The 19,625-nt window shown below is 50.9% G+C and overlaps 1 protein-coding gene across 4 annotated transcripts; it reads right to left on the bottom strand.

Moving 5' to 3' along the window:
- Nucleotides 1-1,344: 1,344 nt before the first annotated feature.
- TMEM9 (transmembrane protein 9) lies at nt 1,345-19,295 on the bottom strand. Of its 4 annotated transcripts, none has more exons than XM_081300240.1 (6): nt 19,271-19,295; nt 18,577-18,678; nt 17,483-17,574; nt 11,499-11,607; nt 9,939-10,070; nt 1,345-2,395 (listed from the first exon to the last, which is right to left on the bottom strand). In XM_081300240.1, the coding sequence occupies exons 2-6, from the start codon at nt 18,640-18,642 to the stop codon at nt 2,243-2,245; spliced, it is 552 nt and encodes a 183-aa protein (XP_081156366.1). In that variant the 5' UTR covers nt 18,643-18,678; nt 19,271-19,295; the 3' UTR covers nt 1,345-2,242. The 4 variants fall into 4 exon arrangements, with proteins under 4 accessions (XP_081156366.1, XP_081156367.1, XP_081156368.1 ...); XM_081300241.1 differs by lacking the exon at nt 19,271-19,295 and adding an exon at nt 19,155-19,218; XM_081300242.1 differs by lacking the exon at nt 19,271-19,295 and adding an exon at nt 18,887-19,133.
- Nucleotides 19,296-19,625: the final 330 nt, after the last annotated feature.

Genomic DNA, 19,625 nt, shown 5'->3' with positions numbered 1-19,625 from the left:
AAGGGAACACTCATTCCTAATATTTTGTGGATTTGCATATACCAAGCTTATTTAGATTTGGGTTAATTTATAGTTAGCAGTAGTTTTTCTTCAAACCAAATCTTTAAAACTACAAAGCCTGGCTGGATCTCTGAACAACTTACCCAAGACCCAGAGCATATCACATCCTGACTTGAAAAGACGCAATGGCCTACTGCAGCTGCCAAAGCCACATCTGTCCCTCATAGGTACTAAGAAAATGTCAGGCAGATGAACAGAGTAGAAAATGTAACTAGTACTGGTCCCTCTGTCCCAGCCATGCATTTATGAGATGTGTCTTTGGATAACCCCATCACAAAGCTCAGGCCACCTAAACACACTTGTTCAGGATCCCACGATCGGCTTGGTGCCCCCTCAGCTGTATCCCTTACTTGCATTCAATGCCAACTCCAAGGTCTCTGCTCCTCCTAAGCCCCACCTGAACACCATTCTGCTCCTACCCCCTCTAGCACCTTACTTGGCTCTGAATGTGGGCAAACCACGGCAAACCGAAACCTCACAAGTTCTCTGGCATCCCACCCCTCACCAAAAACCCAGCATGGTCTCCACACAAAGGTTTTCAATCTATGTCCCAATGGACTACCTTCTATAACAAACTCTGGTCCCACCAGACTGTCTCTGTAGGTCCCTGTTTCTGTCCAGGTCTGTGAGGCCCTCTCTAGAAGGTGCTAACAACTTCCTTCTGGGCTGCCTACTCCCACCCCTCTCCCAACACCTGCTAGTTTTCATCTGGGGACACTTTGCAGTGAGTGCCATTTACTGTCTTAAGTGCATGAAGATGAGAGCAGGCACTGTGCAGAGCAGAGAACTCTCCCCACAAGAGGAAGCCAACAAAATCTCAGGACATGCCAGGTATGGTGGCACACACCTGTAATCCCAGCAGCTCAGGAGGCTGAGGCAGGAGGAGCACAGGTTCGAAGCTAGCCTCAGCAACTTAATGAGGCTGTAAGCAACCTAGTGAGACCCTGTCTCAAAATAAAAAGGGCTAGAGATGTGGCTCAGTGGTTAAGTGCCAGTAGGTTCAATCCCTAGTACCAATCTCAATCCAAAGATTCCTCAGCAGTGAAGGAGCCCAAGGGTGGCAGCACTCCAGCCTACCAGTCTTTTCCCTTAGGAGGTGAAAGGGCTTTCCAATGAGTCCTGGGCTCTGCCTGAGTCCTACATGGCTCAGCCACAGTTACTGGGCCTTGCAGGGCTCTGCCTTTTGGATTGGACCTACCAAGGACAAAGTTTTCTGTCCCCCTCTCTGGGATCCCATCCTTACAGGTGAAACACTTACGTTCCCAAATCTCTTCAAATCCAGAAAACAAGAGAAATAAAACAATTTAATGATGGCTTCCTTGATGTACAGACAACAGAGGAACAAAGTTTCTCTCCATGCACTGGGACAATGAAATTCAGGGACAACTGGCAATCCAAGGATAGGAGTTTTGGTATTAAAGTCCACTGTCTGGCCTGTCACGTGGTCCAACCAACTTCTGGCTCAGCAACTGCAGACACAGGGGAGGGCTGAGAGCCTGCCCGGGCTCCTGAGGCGGAGCGGGGAGCCAGGCGGCAGAGGAGGCAGGAGGCACGGGCCGCCATGCATTGGGGACAAGGAGGCCAGGGAGAAGGAGCCAAGCTTCCAGAATGCCCTGAAGACCTCTGTGAGCTCAGTGGCACGGGCTCGCCCACCAGTGCCGATCCTGAGGGCTGGGGCCAACTAAGCCAGGGCAGAGGTACCGGGGCTGGAAGGGAGGTGGGAGGAAGAGCCGCAGCAGACAGGAGCACCTGCAGAATGCTGGGTCCTGCTCCCTCCCAAACACTTGAGTTCTTGATGACACAGCTTCATCTTGCAAAGGGCAATGACATCTCCATGATGTGGAGCTGGAAGGGGTAGCAAAGGTGGAGCCAAGAGGGACAGATGCCACCCAACCCTGAGGCCACCTTGGATATTCTCCATTCCTTTCTGGACTTCCTTCCCCCTGCCCCTCTAGCCCAAAGATCCGAGGAGACAAGAGATCAGAGACCCCATCACAGTCCCTAATTAACACGGTCAGGTATAACATTTCCAAACAGGGAGACAGGGGAAAATGCCATGAGCTTTTACAGGGAAGACCCAGGGAAGACTGGCTGAGGCAAAAGAGGAAGCGGCCCCCGGCTCCTTCCAGCTCTGGAAGTTGGCAGCCACGGCCTGGGTCCTTGACTTGACCGTGCTGCCCCTCTAGCTGAGCATCTTGTGCCGATCGAAAACTGTCTTCCGCTGCTCCTGCACCTGCAGCTTCCACCGCTGCTGAGCACCCTCCACACGCTCCAGGACGGTGTTTGCTCGGGGGCCACTGAGGGATGCAGCAGCCGCTGCCAGGGACCGAGCATCCTGTAGTGGGAACAAAAAGATGATTAACCAGAGGGTCTGGGCCCTCGAAAGCCTGCCACGGACTGAACGTACCATGAGCAATCCTAAAGCCTGCACTCCCAGGGGCTATGGGTTCCTGAGGACCTTGCTTTGTCACCTGCAGAACCTCATGCAGCATGTCTGGCCTGCTGGAGGCCTTAGTGTCTGTAGATCTGCAAGATGGGGAACCCTGCTTCTTCTGAGCCAGAAGGAGCGTGTTCTGCAACTTCAACACAAGCTAGTTCAAGTCAGGCTCCCAGCCGGAACCCCACAGGCCCAACTCGCAAGAGGAATACTAAATGTTGGCCTCGAGACCCCAGTGACCATGTAACCTGGTCACTGCAGAACCCCCTGCCCTGCCCTGTTGCCCAGGGAATGGCAGATGGGGGGAGGGGCCTCCTGAGAAAACTGCAGAGCAAAGACTGCAGCATCTGGGAAAGGGACACAGCACATCAAACTTACCTTCCCTAAGAAAAAGGGGATGTGACGTCACTCAGAGAGTCTGGCAGAGATGAAAATTTGGGGCTTACATCTAGTATTTCTATCCAGGGCCTGCTGTGACCTGCTCCCTCCTAATGGCCACAGACATTCCCCCTAATGGCACCTTCCCTGACAGCTCCTGGTGCTCCCCCTGCCCCTGTGCTCTTAGACCTGTTTCTGTCATCAAAAGCCCTCCCCTAATTACCGCTTCTCTATCTCTGAAGCTCCAGAGCCCATGCATTTCCTGCAGGACCCGAACCTGATCTTTGCGGGGAATTAGAGCCCAGGGCCAGGCCCAGAGCCCATGGGGATTTCCTCCCTAGCTCTCCCTGCCTCTCATCTCCTGCCATACATCTCTTAAGGGATTAGCGCACCCCTCTAAGCCCAGAGCCGCCCAGTAAATGCAACTTTGCTTCTAATGCCCTGAGCTGGCACAGCTTCTGTCACCACACAGCTGCCAGGCTGGGGAGAAGGGAGGGGTTGTGAGGGGTGAGGTGAGGGGAGGGGCAGCAGAGATGGGCTAGCGGTGCAGAGAGGTGGCTGTCTAGAGAAGGGGCTGGGAGTTCACCATCCTGATCACTGGGATCCGAGAAAGCTGTCTCATGCACACTCATTTCTAGGGCAACTTAGAGTTGGACACTGCCTTCTGGGTACCCCTGACTCTGATAAAGATTCTCAGAAGGCTGGTGAGGCTCAGGAAATGCCTGATGGGCAGGTGCTGGAGCTTGGAATCAGGATGCCTGGATTCTGTGCTGGGACCAGCCTCAAACTCTCCTGGGCCCATCTCCCAGGTGGAAGCACAGGTCCATTCTCGGCAGGTAGAGGAGGAGGTGTGGCCTCGGCCACTTGGCAGTGAGGTCCCTGGGCAAGTCACTTCATTTCTCTAAGCTTCAGCATAATAAACCTAGTCTTTGAGATTCCTTCCTCCTGTGCTGTCACTCAGAATGCTCTTTACCTGATGATCTAGTAGACCCACGCACACGGAGGAAAAACACTTCCCCAAACGGTACTGACTATGATGTCCTCATATTCTCTGCTCTATTTCATTTCATTTTTTAAAAATTCTGGTCATAACTCCCAAGATTCATTTGGTAATCTAATGGATAGTGACCCATGGTCTGAAAAACTCTGGTTTATGATTAGTGGCCAGGTACAGCAAAGGTCAGTACGTATGGCAAGCACTCGGTAAACTACAGTCCCAGAGTAGTAGTTCAGAAATGTCCGGTTTCCTTCTGCCTTGGCAGTTTATCCCAATGGTCAGGAAGGCTTTGGAATCAAACAAATCTGGCTTTGACTCTTGGCTCTGACCCTACCAGATACACGACTGTTGGGCAAGTGACCTTACTCTGAACCACCCGCCTGCCCACAGGCAGAGACTCAGCTTCTTAGTGAGACAATAAATGTGGAGCTGTTGGCAGTGCCTGTCTGCGGCAAGCATTCACCAAGGGCAGCAGTGGTCAGTCAGACCCCAGATCCAGGATCCACTTAGGTATGCAAAGGGCTAGAAAGTGGCCGCCTACGGATAACAATGGTGGCTGCCATACCATCTCCCAACTCTGCTCTTCCCAGCTCAGCCGCACCCCTGAGCAGGCTACGCTGTGGACAGCCCCACCCAGTTTCAATTCTGCATGGCTGCTGAGATGAAGTGGGCCCTGAAGACCCCAGACTAGGAAGCTACTGGCTCACCAGGATTTGGCCAATCTGGCTCAGGGGCCCACAGGGGCTTCTCTTCTGCCTGATTCCCAGTCTCATCCATTCTGAGACCAGTGACTCATGTCAGGGCCTTATCAGGGTGCCTGGATGTGAGCTGGGGAGGCCTGGGCTGGGGTCCTTGGGGGCCGGCCAAGAAGGGTTGGAAAAGTGTCAGTCATGCCTGCCCTCCTTCCGAGGCTCTGCTCAAGAGTGTCTGGAGGAACAGAAGCCAGGGAGAGCCAAGAGCAGAGCATTAAAGGAACAGGCTGCAACTCACCGCATTACCACAGCGTCATTTGTCAGCCCTTCATGTAAAGTCTTAGCAAACAGCTCCTAAGTGGAGGAAGCTGCTGCTGAGAGGCTCCGTGTTCCCAGTGCTAATAATCTGATTAAAAGGTATTAGAGACTCCACATCTGTTCTCAAGACGGCCCAGAGCAGGGCCGCCATCGCTGCCTCCTCTACACAGTAATGGGTGGAGGCAGGGAAAGGCCACCAGTCTCTACCCTTGTCCCTCGGAGGCTGAGTCTCTGGGGAACTCAGGGGGACAGAGGGAAGTTAGAAGAGTGGGTAGGTGGAGCTCCTGCCAATCAAGTGGGAGCAGCTAAGGTCTTCAAGGGACTAGTGTGACTGAGGCTAGGCCACTATGTACCAGGCACTATATATGATTACTCCCAGGCTTAAGCACCGGCAGATGGGTAATATCATTCCCATCCTAAGGATGAGGAAACGAGGCTCTGAAGGAGGAATACTCTTGCTACCCAAGATCATAATGCTGTTCAGGACCAAGTTAGGACTTGTACCCATGTCTGCATATCTCTTATCCTAAGGCTCAACTGTGTCCTTCTTTGGCTGATTTTTCATAAGAAGGGACCACCATGGATACCCAAAGAGGAGGGCTGGTCCCCCACCACCCTGCCCCCATCAAGGGTTACAGCAAGAACAAGGCGCCTGTGTAGGAACCAGGGACTGGGAATTGAAGCAGGTCTTCGTCTCCAAGCAGGAGGACCCTGGTACCTGTGCGGGTAAGCCTGACCTGAAAACACTGTCACAGGTGCACCCTCTGCAGCCCGCCAGAAGCTCTGGCTCTCAGTCGGGCCTGTTTCCCTGGTGATAAGCAGATGAAGGGAGAGACAGGATCCGCCCCCTTTGCTGCCTCCCCTTCCCATTCCCAACCTACCCAGCCAGATAGTGAGAAAGGACCCTCAGTCAAGCCCTCTGCAAATATGATTAGAGTCTCCCTGCACTTTACAAATTTAACCCAAACCTACCCTACCAGCCAACCAAACAAATCATGCCACTCCCCTGCTCGACACTGGGCTGGAAACCAGCTACTCCCAGGTAAATCTCTCCTAACCACACAACCCAGACCCCTGAGCTGGCTGAGCCCATTCCCACCTCACCATCTACATGTGGCCCTGTTCATCAGTCACACTGGCCTGCACCCTTTTTCCACCCTCAGTGGCCACCTCACTTCTGACCTCACCCCTGTGCTGCCCCTTGGCCTCCCCCTCCAACAACCAGGAGGCTACTTACACGTTAAGACTCGAATGAAATACCTCATTGTTAAGGATGAAAAAGCAATTGTAAAGCTTCCCTGCACATCCCACAACAGTCATGTTGAGGGGAGAACGATCTATTACCTCCACTCCATGGCTGGAAAACTAAACCATGAGGTCAGCGCCAAGGACAGTGAGTGGACAGCTGGAACTCCAAGCCAGGCCTAGGATGTCACAGCCCTGCCCTGAACTACTTACTGTGCTGTGTGTGCTGCTCCACCCCCCCCCCCCCAAATGTTCTAGGAATGTCTGTTGAATGGCACACCTTTTTATTCTCTCCAGGGGGAGAGACCTTATCAATGGCCCTCACTGATGCGCGTCTTCTCCATGATTCACTCCAAGAGTGGCCCCAGCCTTCTCTTCTCCCAGGCCCTACGTGTTCCCAGTTCCCTTGGTTCTCATAGTCCTTCCAACTCCCCTGCACACCCCTCTCCCACAGGGGCCAGAACTATACCCACTGCCCAGCTAGGCCAAGACCTTTGAGGACCCTGTGAGAGCTCAGCGGCCCATGCTGGGAGTGGCGGAGTCAGAGCTGCAGACAAACCCTCGTTTTTCTCTTCAAAGAGGGCCAGACCTATACATCTAAAACAGCTCTGTTGCCGTTTCTATCCCAGCAAACATGCTGGCTTCCTCCTTTCAAAGGGCGTCTGAGCCCAGGGATTAGGCCTAATGCTTCTGGAATCCCAGGGGAGGCAGTGCCCAGCACTCAGGCCCACTGAGGCTCTGCCAGCCATTCAAAGGGAACATGACAAGCTTTCATCTCCCGCCACAGCCTTGGGCTGAGCTGTGGGGGAAGGCTCCCCTTCCTCTTCCAGTCCTCTAGCCCCCTGATGAAAGCTCCTAGTCACAGGAATTGGGGGGATGGAGTTGAGGGGCCCCAATCCTGAGAAATACTCTGGTCTTCAGCTCTGGGTCCCAGGCTCCTGAGAGAGGGGCTGGAAGCCGCTGGAGCCTAAAAGCCTTCCTTCTAAAGTCACCCAGTTGTCTAGACCTACACAACCTCTAAAGGAACTTCAAGAAGCCAGGTTCCCACTTTTCTTCTCTTGGGATGTGGCCCAGGGAAGCCTGGCCTTTTTTGTCACCTTCTTGGGTAATACTCTCCAGCCCAGAGACATGGCCACAGCCCTGGCTTTGCTGTTGCCCAGCTGGGGTGTCCTTGGGACTTCCCTCCCTGCTTCCCAACCCCACACATCCCTTTCCTAACGGGTGCTGGGGCTGGGGGCAGCAGACAATCCCTCACTGTCCAGGACTAAGTTGTTGGGTATCTGTAGGGATGAGGTTGGTCCCTGGGCCTCTCTAGCCAATGCCCTTCCATCCGCCCTGCAGCAGCTTAGCATGCCTCCCACCCACCTGAGCTGGCCCTGAAAGTCCCCTTCTGCCATGAACCTTCCTTCCATGACTAACATGAAGAGAAAGACCTAGGAAAGGGGACCCTCCGAGAACAGCCAGTTTCTTCACCTGACCATCATGTCAACAAGCCAGATCTTACTGGTGGCCTCCATGTTCCCTAATTGCCTGGATTGGGTTGCTCTGGGACTGAGTCCCTGAGGGCTGACATGGGTGTGTGTCAATCAGACCCCTGCAGGGTCTGAACGCAGCAGGAGAGGATCGGAACTGCTGAGCACAGGACCTACAACTAGGACACCACACAGAATCAGGAGGCAAGGGATAGAAGGCGATGCCAGATAATGGGGTTAGAGGACCCCTGATGACATCCATCCTTCCTGGACCTTACATTAGTGCTGGACTGGCCAGAGCTGGCTCTGCCTCGGGTCAGACAGAAACTGAAGACAATTTTGATGATCTTCCGACCTTGGGGTGAGAGGCAAGGGTGTTATCCTGAGGGCAGGAGTCACCTCTACAGGTGGGGCACAGGCTCACCAGCCCTGACTTGAGTGCTGCCTGTGACAGCCCGGTGCGCTCAGGGGCACCCCTTATATATGGCTGGATGGTGACCTTAGAGAGCCCTCCTTCCTACCCAGCCAAAACTGTGCCCAGGCGATGTCCACCCTCTGATTCAGGTCCCACCTCTGGGAACTGGACTGACCAAATCTAACCCCTTCTTCCTCCCCAAGGTCCTCCCATAGACAGATTCCAAGTGGGGAACATGGGGAACACCAGGTCTCTTGTAGGAAAGACCTGGGCTCAGACCCGCAGACGGCAAGCTGCCCTTCCCCTGGCTCCATATCTAAGATGGCAGGAGACACAAAAAGGCCGTGCCCGAGAGCCACACATTCCAGGGAAATCGTAGCCTGGGCTGTGTAATCATCGGCTGCATCTCTCAATTACTCCCTGGCCAGGGCTGCAATTACCACATTACCCCTAATCGCCCAGTGTTTATTAGTGATGCTCCTCCCCCCTCAGAGCTGCTATTACTCTACATTAATAACTGGGTGGGCAGGCAACCTTCCTCTCCAACACAGACCACCCAACTGCCAGCCCCACCACGTCCCAGGCCCCAGCTCCAGCGGGGCCAGGCTCATCACCTCTGCTCCACCTTTAGCCAAATTCATGCCAGCAGGAGGCTGGGGGCAGATTGGGAATAGACCCATACCCAGAAGCAGCAGGGCCACTAGGAGTGGCCAGGCTTCCCTGTCTCCCTGCCTGACCCACCCATGCTGACCCTCATGAGATCACCTTGGCAGCTTCACGCACAGACTTGAGCCCCCAGATCCTCTTTTTGGTGGGGAACCTGCCTCTAATCCAAGACTTGAAAAGCTCTGAACTGGGGCTGCCCAGGGGGCAGTTTGGCCTAGCCTGGAACCCATGGTGACCCACACCTCACCACCTTACAAGGGAGCCTGCTCACAGTACTGTCTGCAAGGAGAATCCTTCTTACATTGTCATGTCAAATCTCCTTCCCCAACTCCCATCTTTGGGGTCTTCTGTTCCCAGAGGAAGGTCAAGTTCTACTCTACAAACACCTAAGGCATGTGCCTTCTTGAGTTTGTTTTTTTCTTCACCAAGTTAAACATCTCCCAGTTTCTTCAACTAAATCTCCCAGGACATGACTGAGGCACTTCCCCTCTAGGCGTTCCTGTGGACATGGGAGCAAGCTCACCACAACACCCACCGCACCAACAGGTGTGTTCCACCAGCAAGGTCCTAAGGACAAACCTGAGAGACAGTCTGGAGACAGGGTTGGCAGGCTGCCTGGCATCAGTGCTTCCCCATCTTCTTTGTCATATAAAGTTGACCTCTGAGACCTTTATTAATCTGACCTAAACTCCCTAGCCAGCTCCACCTACCACTATGCCTAGGTACCCACCTTATTTTGGGATGATCAAATTCCTCACATGTGCACAGCGTCAATGGCACTGCCACCCCAACTCCACCGACTCTAGAGCTCCTAGGACTGAGGTTTGCACTGAGTACTCAACAGACATTTGTGAAATCACCAAACCAAAGGATAAAGCTGATGCCTCCAAGGCCACCACTGACTTGTCACCAATGCCTGAGCTAGCAAGATACCATGTGTATCTACGTGTGACAGGCCCTGGTCGGTTTATTTCCACTGTGCCTAGAAAGAATACGACACAGAGCTAAGGCTCCCCCAGCTTGTACACCGAGGCTGGTTGGTGCCACATGTCAGGAAAAGTTGGGGCTATCTCCTGCTTCATCTGGGAGGGCAAAGGGCAGTTCCTTGCTTGAGTCTGGGTGATGTATAGGAAAATGGGCAGGAGAAGAGCATGGGGGAGCAGAGGGAAGCAGGTAGACCCTGATTCCCACCAGGTGCAGAGGAGGCTCTCTGGGTTGTCCTGGGGACTTGTGTGGGCAAGTCCAGAGCCTCATTTACCTCATTCTCCTCTTCATTGTGCAGTTGTTCTGTGTAAGCATCTGGTTTTCGAATCAGAGGGTCCACCAGCATCAGGAAGGCCATGTACAGCAAAAGGGCCCCCACCACAGACAGGTAGATGACAATGATGACCTGAGGAAGAGACCTGGCTTATGCTGTGAAATAACACCCAGGGCCAGGGGAGTCACGGGCCATCTGTGCTTGGCTGCCAGCAACTCCTCCACTGTTGCACTGGGAAGACTGGGAAGTGGCATGGGCCTAGAGGGCAGGAGGGCCACGAAGGACAAGGGACAGCCCCTGCCACAGACTGACCAGGTCTGTCCTAAGCTGAGGGAGCCCCACAGCAGGGAACTCTGGAGGTATAAAGATACTTCTACCCTCAGGAAGAGGGTTAGGCAGTGGTGTCCTCGCAGCATGAGGTCCCTTCCTTGCCAAATAGGAGAGGCAACATCTGGCTCTGAAATAAAAGTCTCAGGCATCTGGTTCCCAGTAAGTGAGGCCCACTGGAGCAAGTTCAGAGACAGAAAGGGGAAGCTCCAGGAGAGGAATACAAAAGGTGTGTGGCCTGGATGACTGGACAGGGTGACAGCTACTTTCTCCTTATAAAACAGGAAGAGGCTGTGGCTCCCTGAAGCAAGTAAAGGGGGTTGAAGACCACTCCCACTCCAACATGCCTCAAAAGTAGGAGGCTGAGGGAGGACTCAGCAATGTCTTTAAACTCATGAGAGTTATTTTCTGATGCTATCTAGAATTGTCATGAAAGCTTCAAAAAGGAAAGGTGACTTCATGGCCTCTATGAGATGGGATGTGGTCAAGTCCTACCTGGTGGCAGAGGAATGTGGTGTCCTTCCTCATTCTCTATGGTGGCACAGGTGAAGTCTACCACTTTTTTCCTGAATTCACCCAAATGATTACTGAAAACAGGGCTCAGGAAAAAAACAAAAAAGCCCAGGTTCTGGTACTGGCACCCAGCACTGGCCACAGATCTAAGGTTTTATTAGAGGAGTCTGACATCACTTTGGAAGTCTGATGAGACCCTAAGCTCTGAGAAGGCAGCTTTACTCCCAGCATGGTGTATGGGGCCCAGAACACAGCAGACATCCAAAAAAGATGTACTGAACAAGCTGGGCATGGTGACTCACGTCTGTAATCCTAGCAGCTCAGGAGGCTGAGGCAGGAGGATCACAAGTTCACAATGAGGATCAGCCTCATTAACGTAATTAAAAAAGGGCTGGGGATGTGGCTCAGTCATTATTATTATTTTTTTTTAAGAAATGAATTAAATAAATGGAAGCGAGAGGAAGAATAAAACTGGAAAGAATGGAAGGGGAAGGGGAGACTCCAGCTGCTCTCCCAGGACACTCTCATCTGTCATTGTGTGGGAGCCACTAGAAAGACGTTGGAGAGGAGAGCCAGCTCCAAAGATGTGCGAAGTGATACCCTGTGTCTGTATGAGGGCCCAGAAGCCAGTCCCACTCGCCACTTGGAATGTTCCAGAATAAAGCAAAAACTATGCACATAGAACAGTTAGGGGCAGGGCTCCCCAGGCCCCGGAGGTACCTTGATGGTGGTGGTGCTGCGCTCCTCGTACTTGCACTCACACAGCAGGCAGTAGGCCTCCACGTCGTGGCCGGGCACGGGCATGGGCTCCACCACGTGCAGGCAGTTGCTGGAACACAGACAGGGCGGTGAGGTGGGACCGTGGGAAGCCCCCACAGTCCCAGGGCAGGAGGCAGGCAGCCAGCGGAACTAAGGGATAGGGTGGGCATAGGTGAAGGGTGCTCCCAGGGAGGGCAGAGGGCTTACAAAGGGCCAGGCTGGCAGAAGCCCCTTCCCAGTCCCTAGCCTCATGGGCCCCACCATCAGGGCCAGTTATCCAAACTGTATCTTCAGACCAGCAACAAAACCCATCATTGCTCCCCAACGCTCTGCCCAGCTGCCCTCTCCTCCCATGCTATGCTGTCCCTGGTGGCTTCATCATTTGTCCAAGGTTTCTACTCCGAAGTTGATGTTTCTTAGATTAGGATCTCTAACCAGGCCCCGGATCCTCTAAGCTGGACAATATTGCCAACAATCAGAGGATGTGCCTGTTTAGTGTCCCAGAGGGCCATACACTCCACACTCAGCCTGTGTACTCTTTGCCCCTAGATCCCCAGGCCTCCATGCTGGCTCTGTGGTCTGTTTCCAGTGGCAGAGGGGATAGCTCTAGCATTCACCCTGCTGACCAAATCACGCCCCCTGAATCACCTTCAACAACATTTTTGCCCCCACCCATAAATTCACAAAATGCCAGCAATTTTACTTCCTTAAAAATTCCTAAAATCATGGAATAAAGAAAGAAAAAATAATAAAAAATAAAAAAAGAAAGAATGGAAAAAACTTTTTCCACTCTCTCCCAGTGCTGTGTGCCAGCCGAGGCCCTCATCATCATGCCCTTGGACAACTGTCCAGCCTCCCTACTGCTCTCCTACCTCTAGTTTGGCCTTGCCCAATACTACCTTGACAGGGCAGCTGAGTGACTGTACCAAAATGGAACTCTGTCAAGTCAGCTTTCAACCAGTCAATGCCTCCATAGCAAGGGCTGACAAAACTGTCCCACCAGTCCTGGTCCCCTCACCTGCCCAGCTGCCCATGCCACTCCCAGACCCACTCCCCACCCTCCAGCCAGCTGACCTGCTGGACTCTTCTCTGTGCAGCCACATCCCACACCCCCACCAGGAACACAAAGCTCTGCCTATCTCCTCTTCCATTCTGCTTCAGCTAAAAGGTCTGAATTCTATCCCCAGTCAGTTCCCCATCTCAACCATGAACCTTGGCACACCACCCTGTCTTCACTTGTACTGTCTTGCCCAGTGGACATGAAGTCCCTTAGAAGAAGGGTCACATCTTCCTCATCTCCATACACCCTGTGTGCTGCCCATGGTGCTGGCCAGAGCAGGGTTGTGATCAAGTGACTGCCAGATGTATACATGTGCCACCCAGTGTCACCTAGCAGTGATCCTCAATGAATAGGGGTCGGGGTGCTAAGATTACAGGCCTCAAACTGAGGAAGCGGGCTCAAGATAGCAAGGTGGCAGCTCTTCATCAAGATGGAAAGGCGGGGACCCCAGTCCAGATCCTGGGCCCCAACATCCTGGCAGCTGACTCAGCCTGGGTGGGGCCTGTGCCTGTGCTGGGCTCTGCACCTAGCCTCTTGTTTCCAGCCTTCCCTGGATCAGCAGGTTTCTGACTTGCTTGGTTCATAGACCAAGGTGAACAAGCAAAAGGCCCCACAGAAACACCACTATCACTAGGGAAAAATCAAACAAAACCTGCAGAGGATCACAGAAGTGGGCCAGGCATCAGCCTGCAATGGGTGCCTGGGCCGGGGCTCAACTCTGACTCTGCCACTAAGTGTCTGCCCTGGACTGTCCTTTCCTCTGTGAGAGGCTATGATTGTACCAGGTGACATTTAAAAGGCTCTTCCAGCTGTGAAGAAGTCCTGCAACAGTCAAGCAGAGTCCTGAAAAGGGCAGAGCTGACCTCTGGGCTCTTAGCTGGGTTTCTGACAGAGGCACCAAGGGTGTGCAATGGGAAGATCCTGTGTTGAAATAACAGTGGGTGTCCTCTGAAAGGAATGTAAGTGGCACAAGTTATCTAAATCTCTGATGATCCCAGTTCCATCCTTGGGTAGTAGCTACCACTGACACTATTCCCTGGTATAGGAATTGGTCTCCCAGTTGTATCAAAAGGCACCCTCTAGGCCCTGCACACTGTCTCTGGGAGGAGCTAATGGACAAGGCCAGTTTTAATTGTTCCTCATTCCATTCCTGGCAATGCTGACTTTTCTGTACCATCTAGCCTCTACAAGCCACTTAAGGACAAGATCCTTTATTTTCCTCAACTATGTGGAATTCTGGGTTTGGAAAGCTGCTCTGGTGCTACAGGAGGATCTGTGGGTTTCCCACCAGGGCAGCAGGAAGGGCCAACCTGTGCCTTTCAATTTGGGATCCTACTGCCCAAGAAAGCAGGCTGTAAGTGAATAAGAGGAATGGTAATAAGAAACAGAATTTTTCTTTTGCGGTACTAGGGACTGATCCCAGGGCACTCTACTACTGAGCTACATCCCAGCCTTTCATTTTTTGTTTTGAGACAAGGTCTTACTGAATTGCTCAGGCTGGCTTGAACCTGTGATCCACCTGCCTCAGCTTCCTGAGTAGCTGGGATTACACATATGTGCCACCAGGAGTTGAAATATTTCTGTCTTCTCTGGCTTTCCTGGCAATCAGTGAAACCAAAATCTTTTCTTGCTCTCCTAAGGATCTCTGCTGGCTTTTTGTGATTAGTAATAAGAGATTTCATGGACTGGTCAAGGGATATTAAGGATAGAAGGTAAAAGAAAAAGACAGACTGGATTTAATTTTTCTGCTCATCTACTTATTCCATAATTGTGGGCAATTTATTTATTCCCTTTAGGCCTCAGTTTCCTCATTTACAATGGAGACTAAAACTCCATTATACTTTCAAACTGTGGCTTTTTGGGTAGCATAGGAAACACTATGCAGGAGGGGGTAGGTGTGGTTGACGGACCTCTCAACCAGAGCAATTTTGATTTTATGGTTCACACATTTGATGTCTCTATAACAGATTTTGTTTGGAGAAGGCTGTATTTTAACATGTTCAAAAAGCAATGAACTAGCCAGCCTACTATGTTCCTTCCTGCTCTGGGACTCTCTCTGTAACTCATCTTGCCAGACACACCAACAGGGCAATACTGATGGGCTTTGGGCTTTTTGATATGCATGTGATTTTAGACTCTCAACACTAGATGGCAGAATACCAGCAACACAGGAGTACTCCTGGCTTGACCATTAAATCAAAGGACTGAGCTCTGAAGGTTCTGGCTTTACTCTGCACAATCAAGAGGAGGGGGCAAGCACTCTTTCTGCAGGAGATAAAGGCAGCACCAGAATGAAAATGTGGCAGACAATCCCACAAAACCAAATGCCAAATGTTTTCTCTGATATAAGGAGGCTAATTCTAGTGGGGATTAGACAAACTCTAGATAGGGCAAAGGGAAGGGAGGGTAGGGGGAGAGGGCATAGGGGTAAAAAAGATGGTGGAATGAGATGGACATCATTACCCTAAGTACATGTATGAAGACACGGATGGTGTGACTATACCATTTATATACAACCAGAGATAATAAAAAATTGTGCTCTAAATGTGTAATATAAACTATAATGCGCCCTGCTGTCATATATAACAATTTAGAATAAAAAATAAGTTTAAAAAAAAAAGAAAATGTGGCAGAGACCTGAAGACCCAATCAAAGTGATCCCCAATTCTAGCCCTAGCACTGAGGTCTAGGATCAATGTCAAGACCCCAGCCAATCCCTAAGAGGCTCCAAGCAAGAGTTTGATGATTTCCAAACAGGGCCAATGTTGCTGAATCCTAGAATCCTATACTCTTACCTCCCAGCACCCTTAATGGAACTGTCCTGAGGTTCTTTATGTAAGATTATTCTTCAAGAAGCTCCCTAATTCTGACTTTTAAGAGGAATGAAGAGATTAACTACTATAGCCCAAAGGTCCACAGAGGATACTGTAGGCTTCCAAGCTTCAGTTTTCAGGCAACACCATAGCCCCAGGACAAAGATAATGCTACTAAAATCTGCCAGTGTCTGTCTGCACAAAAGGCATGAGATGCAGCCTTGGTATCTAGTGTAGGGCTAAGAGAGTTCATTGGTGTCTTTACTGATGCTATTTGAACTATGACCATAACATATAAAGAGGTACTGGGGTCCCTCCCAGGCCTTCATGCATAGGGCTTGTAAATCCATCAGGACAGCAGAAGCAGAGGAAACAGGCTGGTGCTTTGGGAGGAGCCCAAGTTTTCCAGGGCTATGGTATAAGTTTGATGATGACTCTCCATGTGGCCTCTAATAAAGCATAATATATTCATAATATCAGCTAACATTTACATAGCACTTACTATGTGCCAGGTGTCATTCTAGTACTAAGTTTTGTATACACACACACACACACACACACACACACACACACTCTTCATATTCAAAATATTGCCACCATTTTATAGATAAGGAAATCAAAGTACAGTAGAGATTAGGTAGTTTGTCACATCATTAACAAGTGGCAAAGCTAAACCGAAAACCGGGAAGACCAGACCCAGAGTCCTGTGCATCCACCTAGACAGCTTCTTAGAAAACTACAGTCCAACCATCTCAGACCTGGAAATTCAACCAGTTCCAAAATTTTCAAATACTGCTCTGTATCAGCTGTATTATAAGCATCTAACTTGAAGAAAAGGTGACTGCTGAGTCAGAATCTTGGGGTGGAGGAGGCTGGCAATCTGTATTTTCTCAAAGCTTATTTGATGATCCTAACAACAACCAAGCAGATGAAGCACTGACCCAGGCCCCATCTGATATTATCCCTCCCACAATATCCTCACCCTGTGTCTGCACAGATCCCTCCAAGGATGGGGTTTCCCAGTCCTGAACCACCTAGATTAGTAACGTTCCTTTATCATGTTCACGTTTATTCCCTGAAGCTTTCATCCACTAGTCCCAATTCTATACCAAGAAACCAGGGTGTACCTACTTGGTCCCCATATGTCCCACCTCTTACAGCATGCCAGCCCTTCTCCCAGTCTTGGTCAGCCACAGAGTACCCCTGGTTCTCTCCTCTTCAGGTTAACTCTAGTCCCTTATACCATTCCTTCTAGAACAGTGAGCTGAAAATTACTTTCACCAAGTTGGTGTCCTTTACCTGTATGAATTCTTGGTTATTTCTCTATTTATTTACTTGTTTATTTTTGGTACTAGGGATTGAACCCAGGGGTGCTTTACCACTGAGCTACATTCCCAGTCCTTTGTTTTATTTTGTATTTTGAGACAGGGTCTTGCTAAGGTGTTTAGGGCCATGATAGACTGCTTAAGCTGGCTTCAAACTTGCAATCCTCCTGCCTCAGCCTCCCAAGCTGCTAGAATTTCAAGAGTGCGCCGCTGTGCCCAGAATTATTTCTCTTTCTTTAAAAAAAAAAACCCAAAAAACAAAAAAACAAAAACCTGAGGCAGCAAGAAGCAAATTCAAGATTCTAGAAGTATAATTTAAATTCTTTCTTTGAACCTCAGCCTATGCAATAATAAAAATGGGAACAATACCCTTCTTACATACTTTAGAAAATCGCTATGAGACCAGCACAGAGTAACACAAGTAAGAGAGTTTTGCAAAAGCATTGAACATTGCACAATATGTGGCCATAATATCTCTCTCCCAACTTCCCTATCATTTTGCATATATCAAAGATCCAATATAAAGCAAAACCACAAAATCTAGTCCTCTAGCCAGGAACCCCTCAGATGAAATGCAAGACACTTGGGTCCTGTTTCCAATTGGTTATAGACAAAGACATTCCTTTGTAAGGCTCTCCATAGAAACAGAAGCAAGTTCATTCATCAGGAAGTCCACGAACCCTAGTAAACACCCACAGGTGTAGTAATGGTGTAGCAGCCAAGGGCCAGTCCATGGAGGTGCCTTACCAGTCCTTCTGAGACACATTCTGGTTGTAAATGTGCCCACTGATGTTTCTATAAGGTGGACAGATGCATTTGCACCGGATATCTTCAGAACTCTGGAAGAGAAAACAAGTATCGGAAGGCAGGACACCTGCTTGGGTTCAGATTCTAGCAAACCTGCCAAAGTTTAGTTTCCTGTTCTTCAATGTAGCTATCCATATGCTTGAGTTCAGCAAGGACTGCTTCTCTATTAAGGATGCAATATCACTGCATCCTCAAGACAGAAATTGTCCAGCCGGCAAATGAGACCCAAAAAGTAGCTGAGGTTGTCATTCCCTAACTGGGGTGTGTGTTCAGGGGGCGGCAAACCAAGTGACTGTTCTGTACCCTGAAACCCACACTATGTATGTACTTCTGTCCAATAGGCTGGGTGGCCAGCCTCTTCCCCTAATCCCATCTCTAACCTCCAAGGTTAAGAATCGGGGAAAGAAAAGGGTTCACGTGGGAATACTCAAACAACCTCTCTGAAAGTTCTTCCCTCTGGGACAGGTAAAAGACAGCACCACATATATTTTCACTCCAATTAGGAATTCCCTGGAGGGCACAAAAGCAAACCTGACTAAACCTTTCTTCAAAGTCTAAGTGATCACTGGAATCTCAGATTCCACAGCCTCACACCAAACCCAGCTGGGAGTCCTCTACCCCTAAGGAATGGGAGTTATCTCAGGAATCTATCATTTATGAGGGTTCCCCTTATAAAAGAAACTTCCATCTGTACAGGACTTTACACTCAGCATTTTTATATCCTTATGTGATTTGATTCTCCCTGAGTAAATATAACCACTAGTATTTTACCCAGGACAAAAGTATGGATAATTTCCCCAAACTTGCTGGAATTCCAGCACGGATCCTTCTGATCCAGAAGCTTTCTCAGTGCACTGTCCTCCCCTCTCCCCTCATCCTTTCACCCTTAGTGAAGAACTGCAGCTTTGGCCTGAGGGGACACCCCAACTATGATCCACAGAAGTGAGGGGCAGGGCTCCTGCAGCAGCCACCTCTGGAGAAACCCTGTAGGCGGGGTTGTAGTGCACGAGATGCTGCGGGTTCACCTCCCTCACCTTGTTGGCTTGAGCTGGGGGCACCAGCAAACCCCCGACCAAGACCACCAAAGACAGAAGCTTCATGCTTATCAGGCTTGCCGAACCAGCAAGACCGGACACCTGAAAAAAAAGATAGGATGGAGTCGGGAAGTGGCCACACCACAGCCAGCAGTTCTGCCCCTAACCATCTCGCCAGGACACCTGAATGGGGCTGGAGACTGGGCTCCAGGATTCCCAGGCCTCTTATGCGCAGTCGCCAAACGCGGCTTTCCCTCTGTACCCAACACTCCGGCTCTCCACTGGCCACCTGGTGTGTCAGGCAACAGACCTCCTGAGGATACAGCCCTGGGGAGCCCCGGATGCTCCGTCAAGGCCGGGCTCTGACTCCGCGTCGCGACCCACCGCCCTCCGCCATCTCCGCCTCCGCCGCCCCGGCAGCTCAGGCCCGATTAGAACTCCAGGTGTAAAGTCTGGGAGCCCGGATCCGGCGGCGAAAGCCAGTGCCCTCGGCGCTCAGGAATTTGGGGCCGGGTTGGGACTCCCCCAGAGCCCCCAGTAAATCCCCACACCCCTCCCCCAACGCCGCATCCACAAACCTGCAAGCCCGCCGCAGCCGCTCCAGACCTAGTGCCCCCGCCCCTGCCCAGTTTCTATTGGCTGCCGGAGCAGCCGCTCAGCCCAGCCTCGCTATCACCAAGGTAACAAGACCCACCTTCGCCTCGGTTTGGAGACTCCAGCTCCTGGGAGAGACTTGCATTTCTCAAACTAGCCAGGAAAGGGAACGTCGGGCTTCCGTACTAGAAACCGGAAAGGGTCTTGCTTTTACGTGGTCCGTAGAAGTCTTTCCCCTAAGCGCTTGTTGTGTTATACCACTCAGATGGCTGTTTTAAAGAGAAAGCACGTTGTAAACTATAGCTATAAACTAGCAATAACAGTAATGATGAACAGATTAAGAGGCCGGGTGCGATGGCCAGGCGCCTGTAATCCATCCCAGTCTTCTAAGGCTGAGGCAGGAGGACCATTGCAGGTTTGAGGCCATCCTTAGCAATTTAACGAGATCCTGTCTC

This window comes from Spermophilus citellus (assembly GCF_964194105.1).
Source record: "Spermophilus citellus genome assembly, chromosome: 6".
NCBI lineage: Eukaryota > Metazoa > Chordata > Mammalia > Rodentia > Sciuridae > Spermophilus > Spermophilus citellus.
The sequence above is the reverse complement of the archived record's forward strand: the minus strand, read 5'-3'. Positions and strand labels throughout refer to the sequence as shown.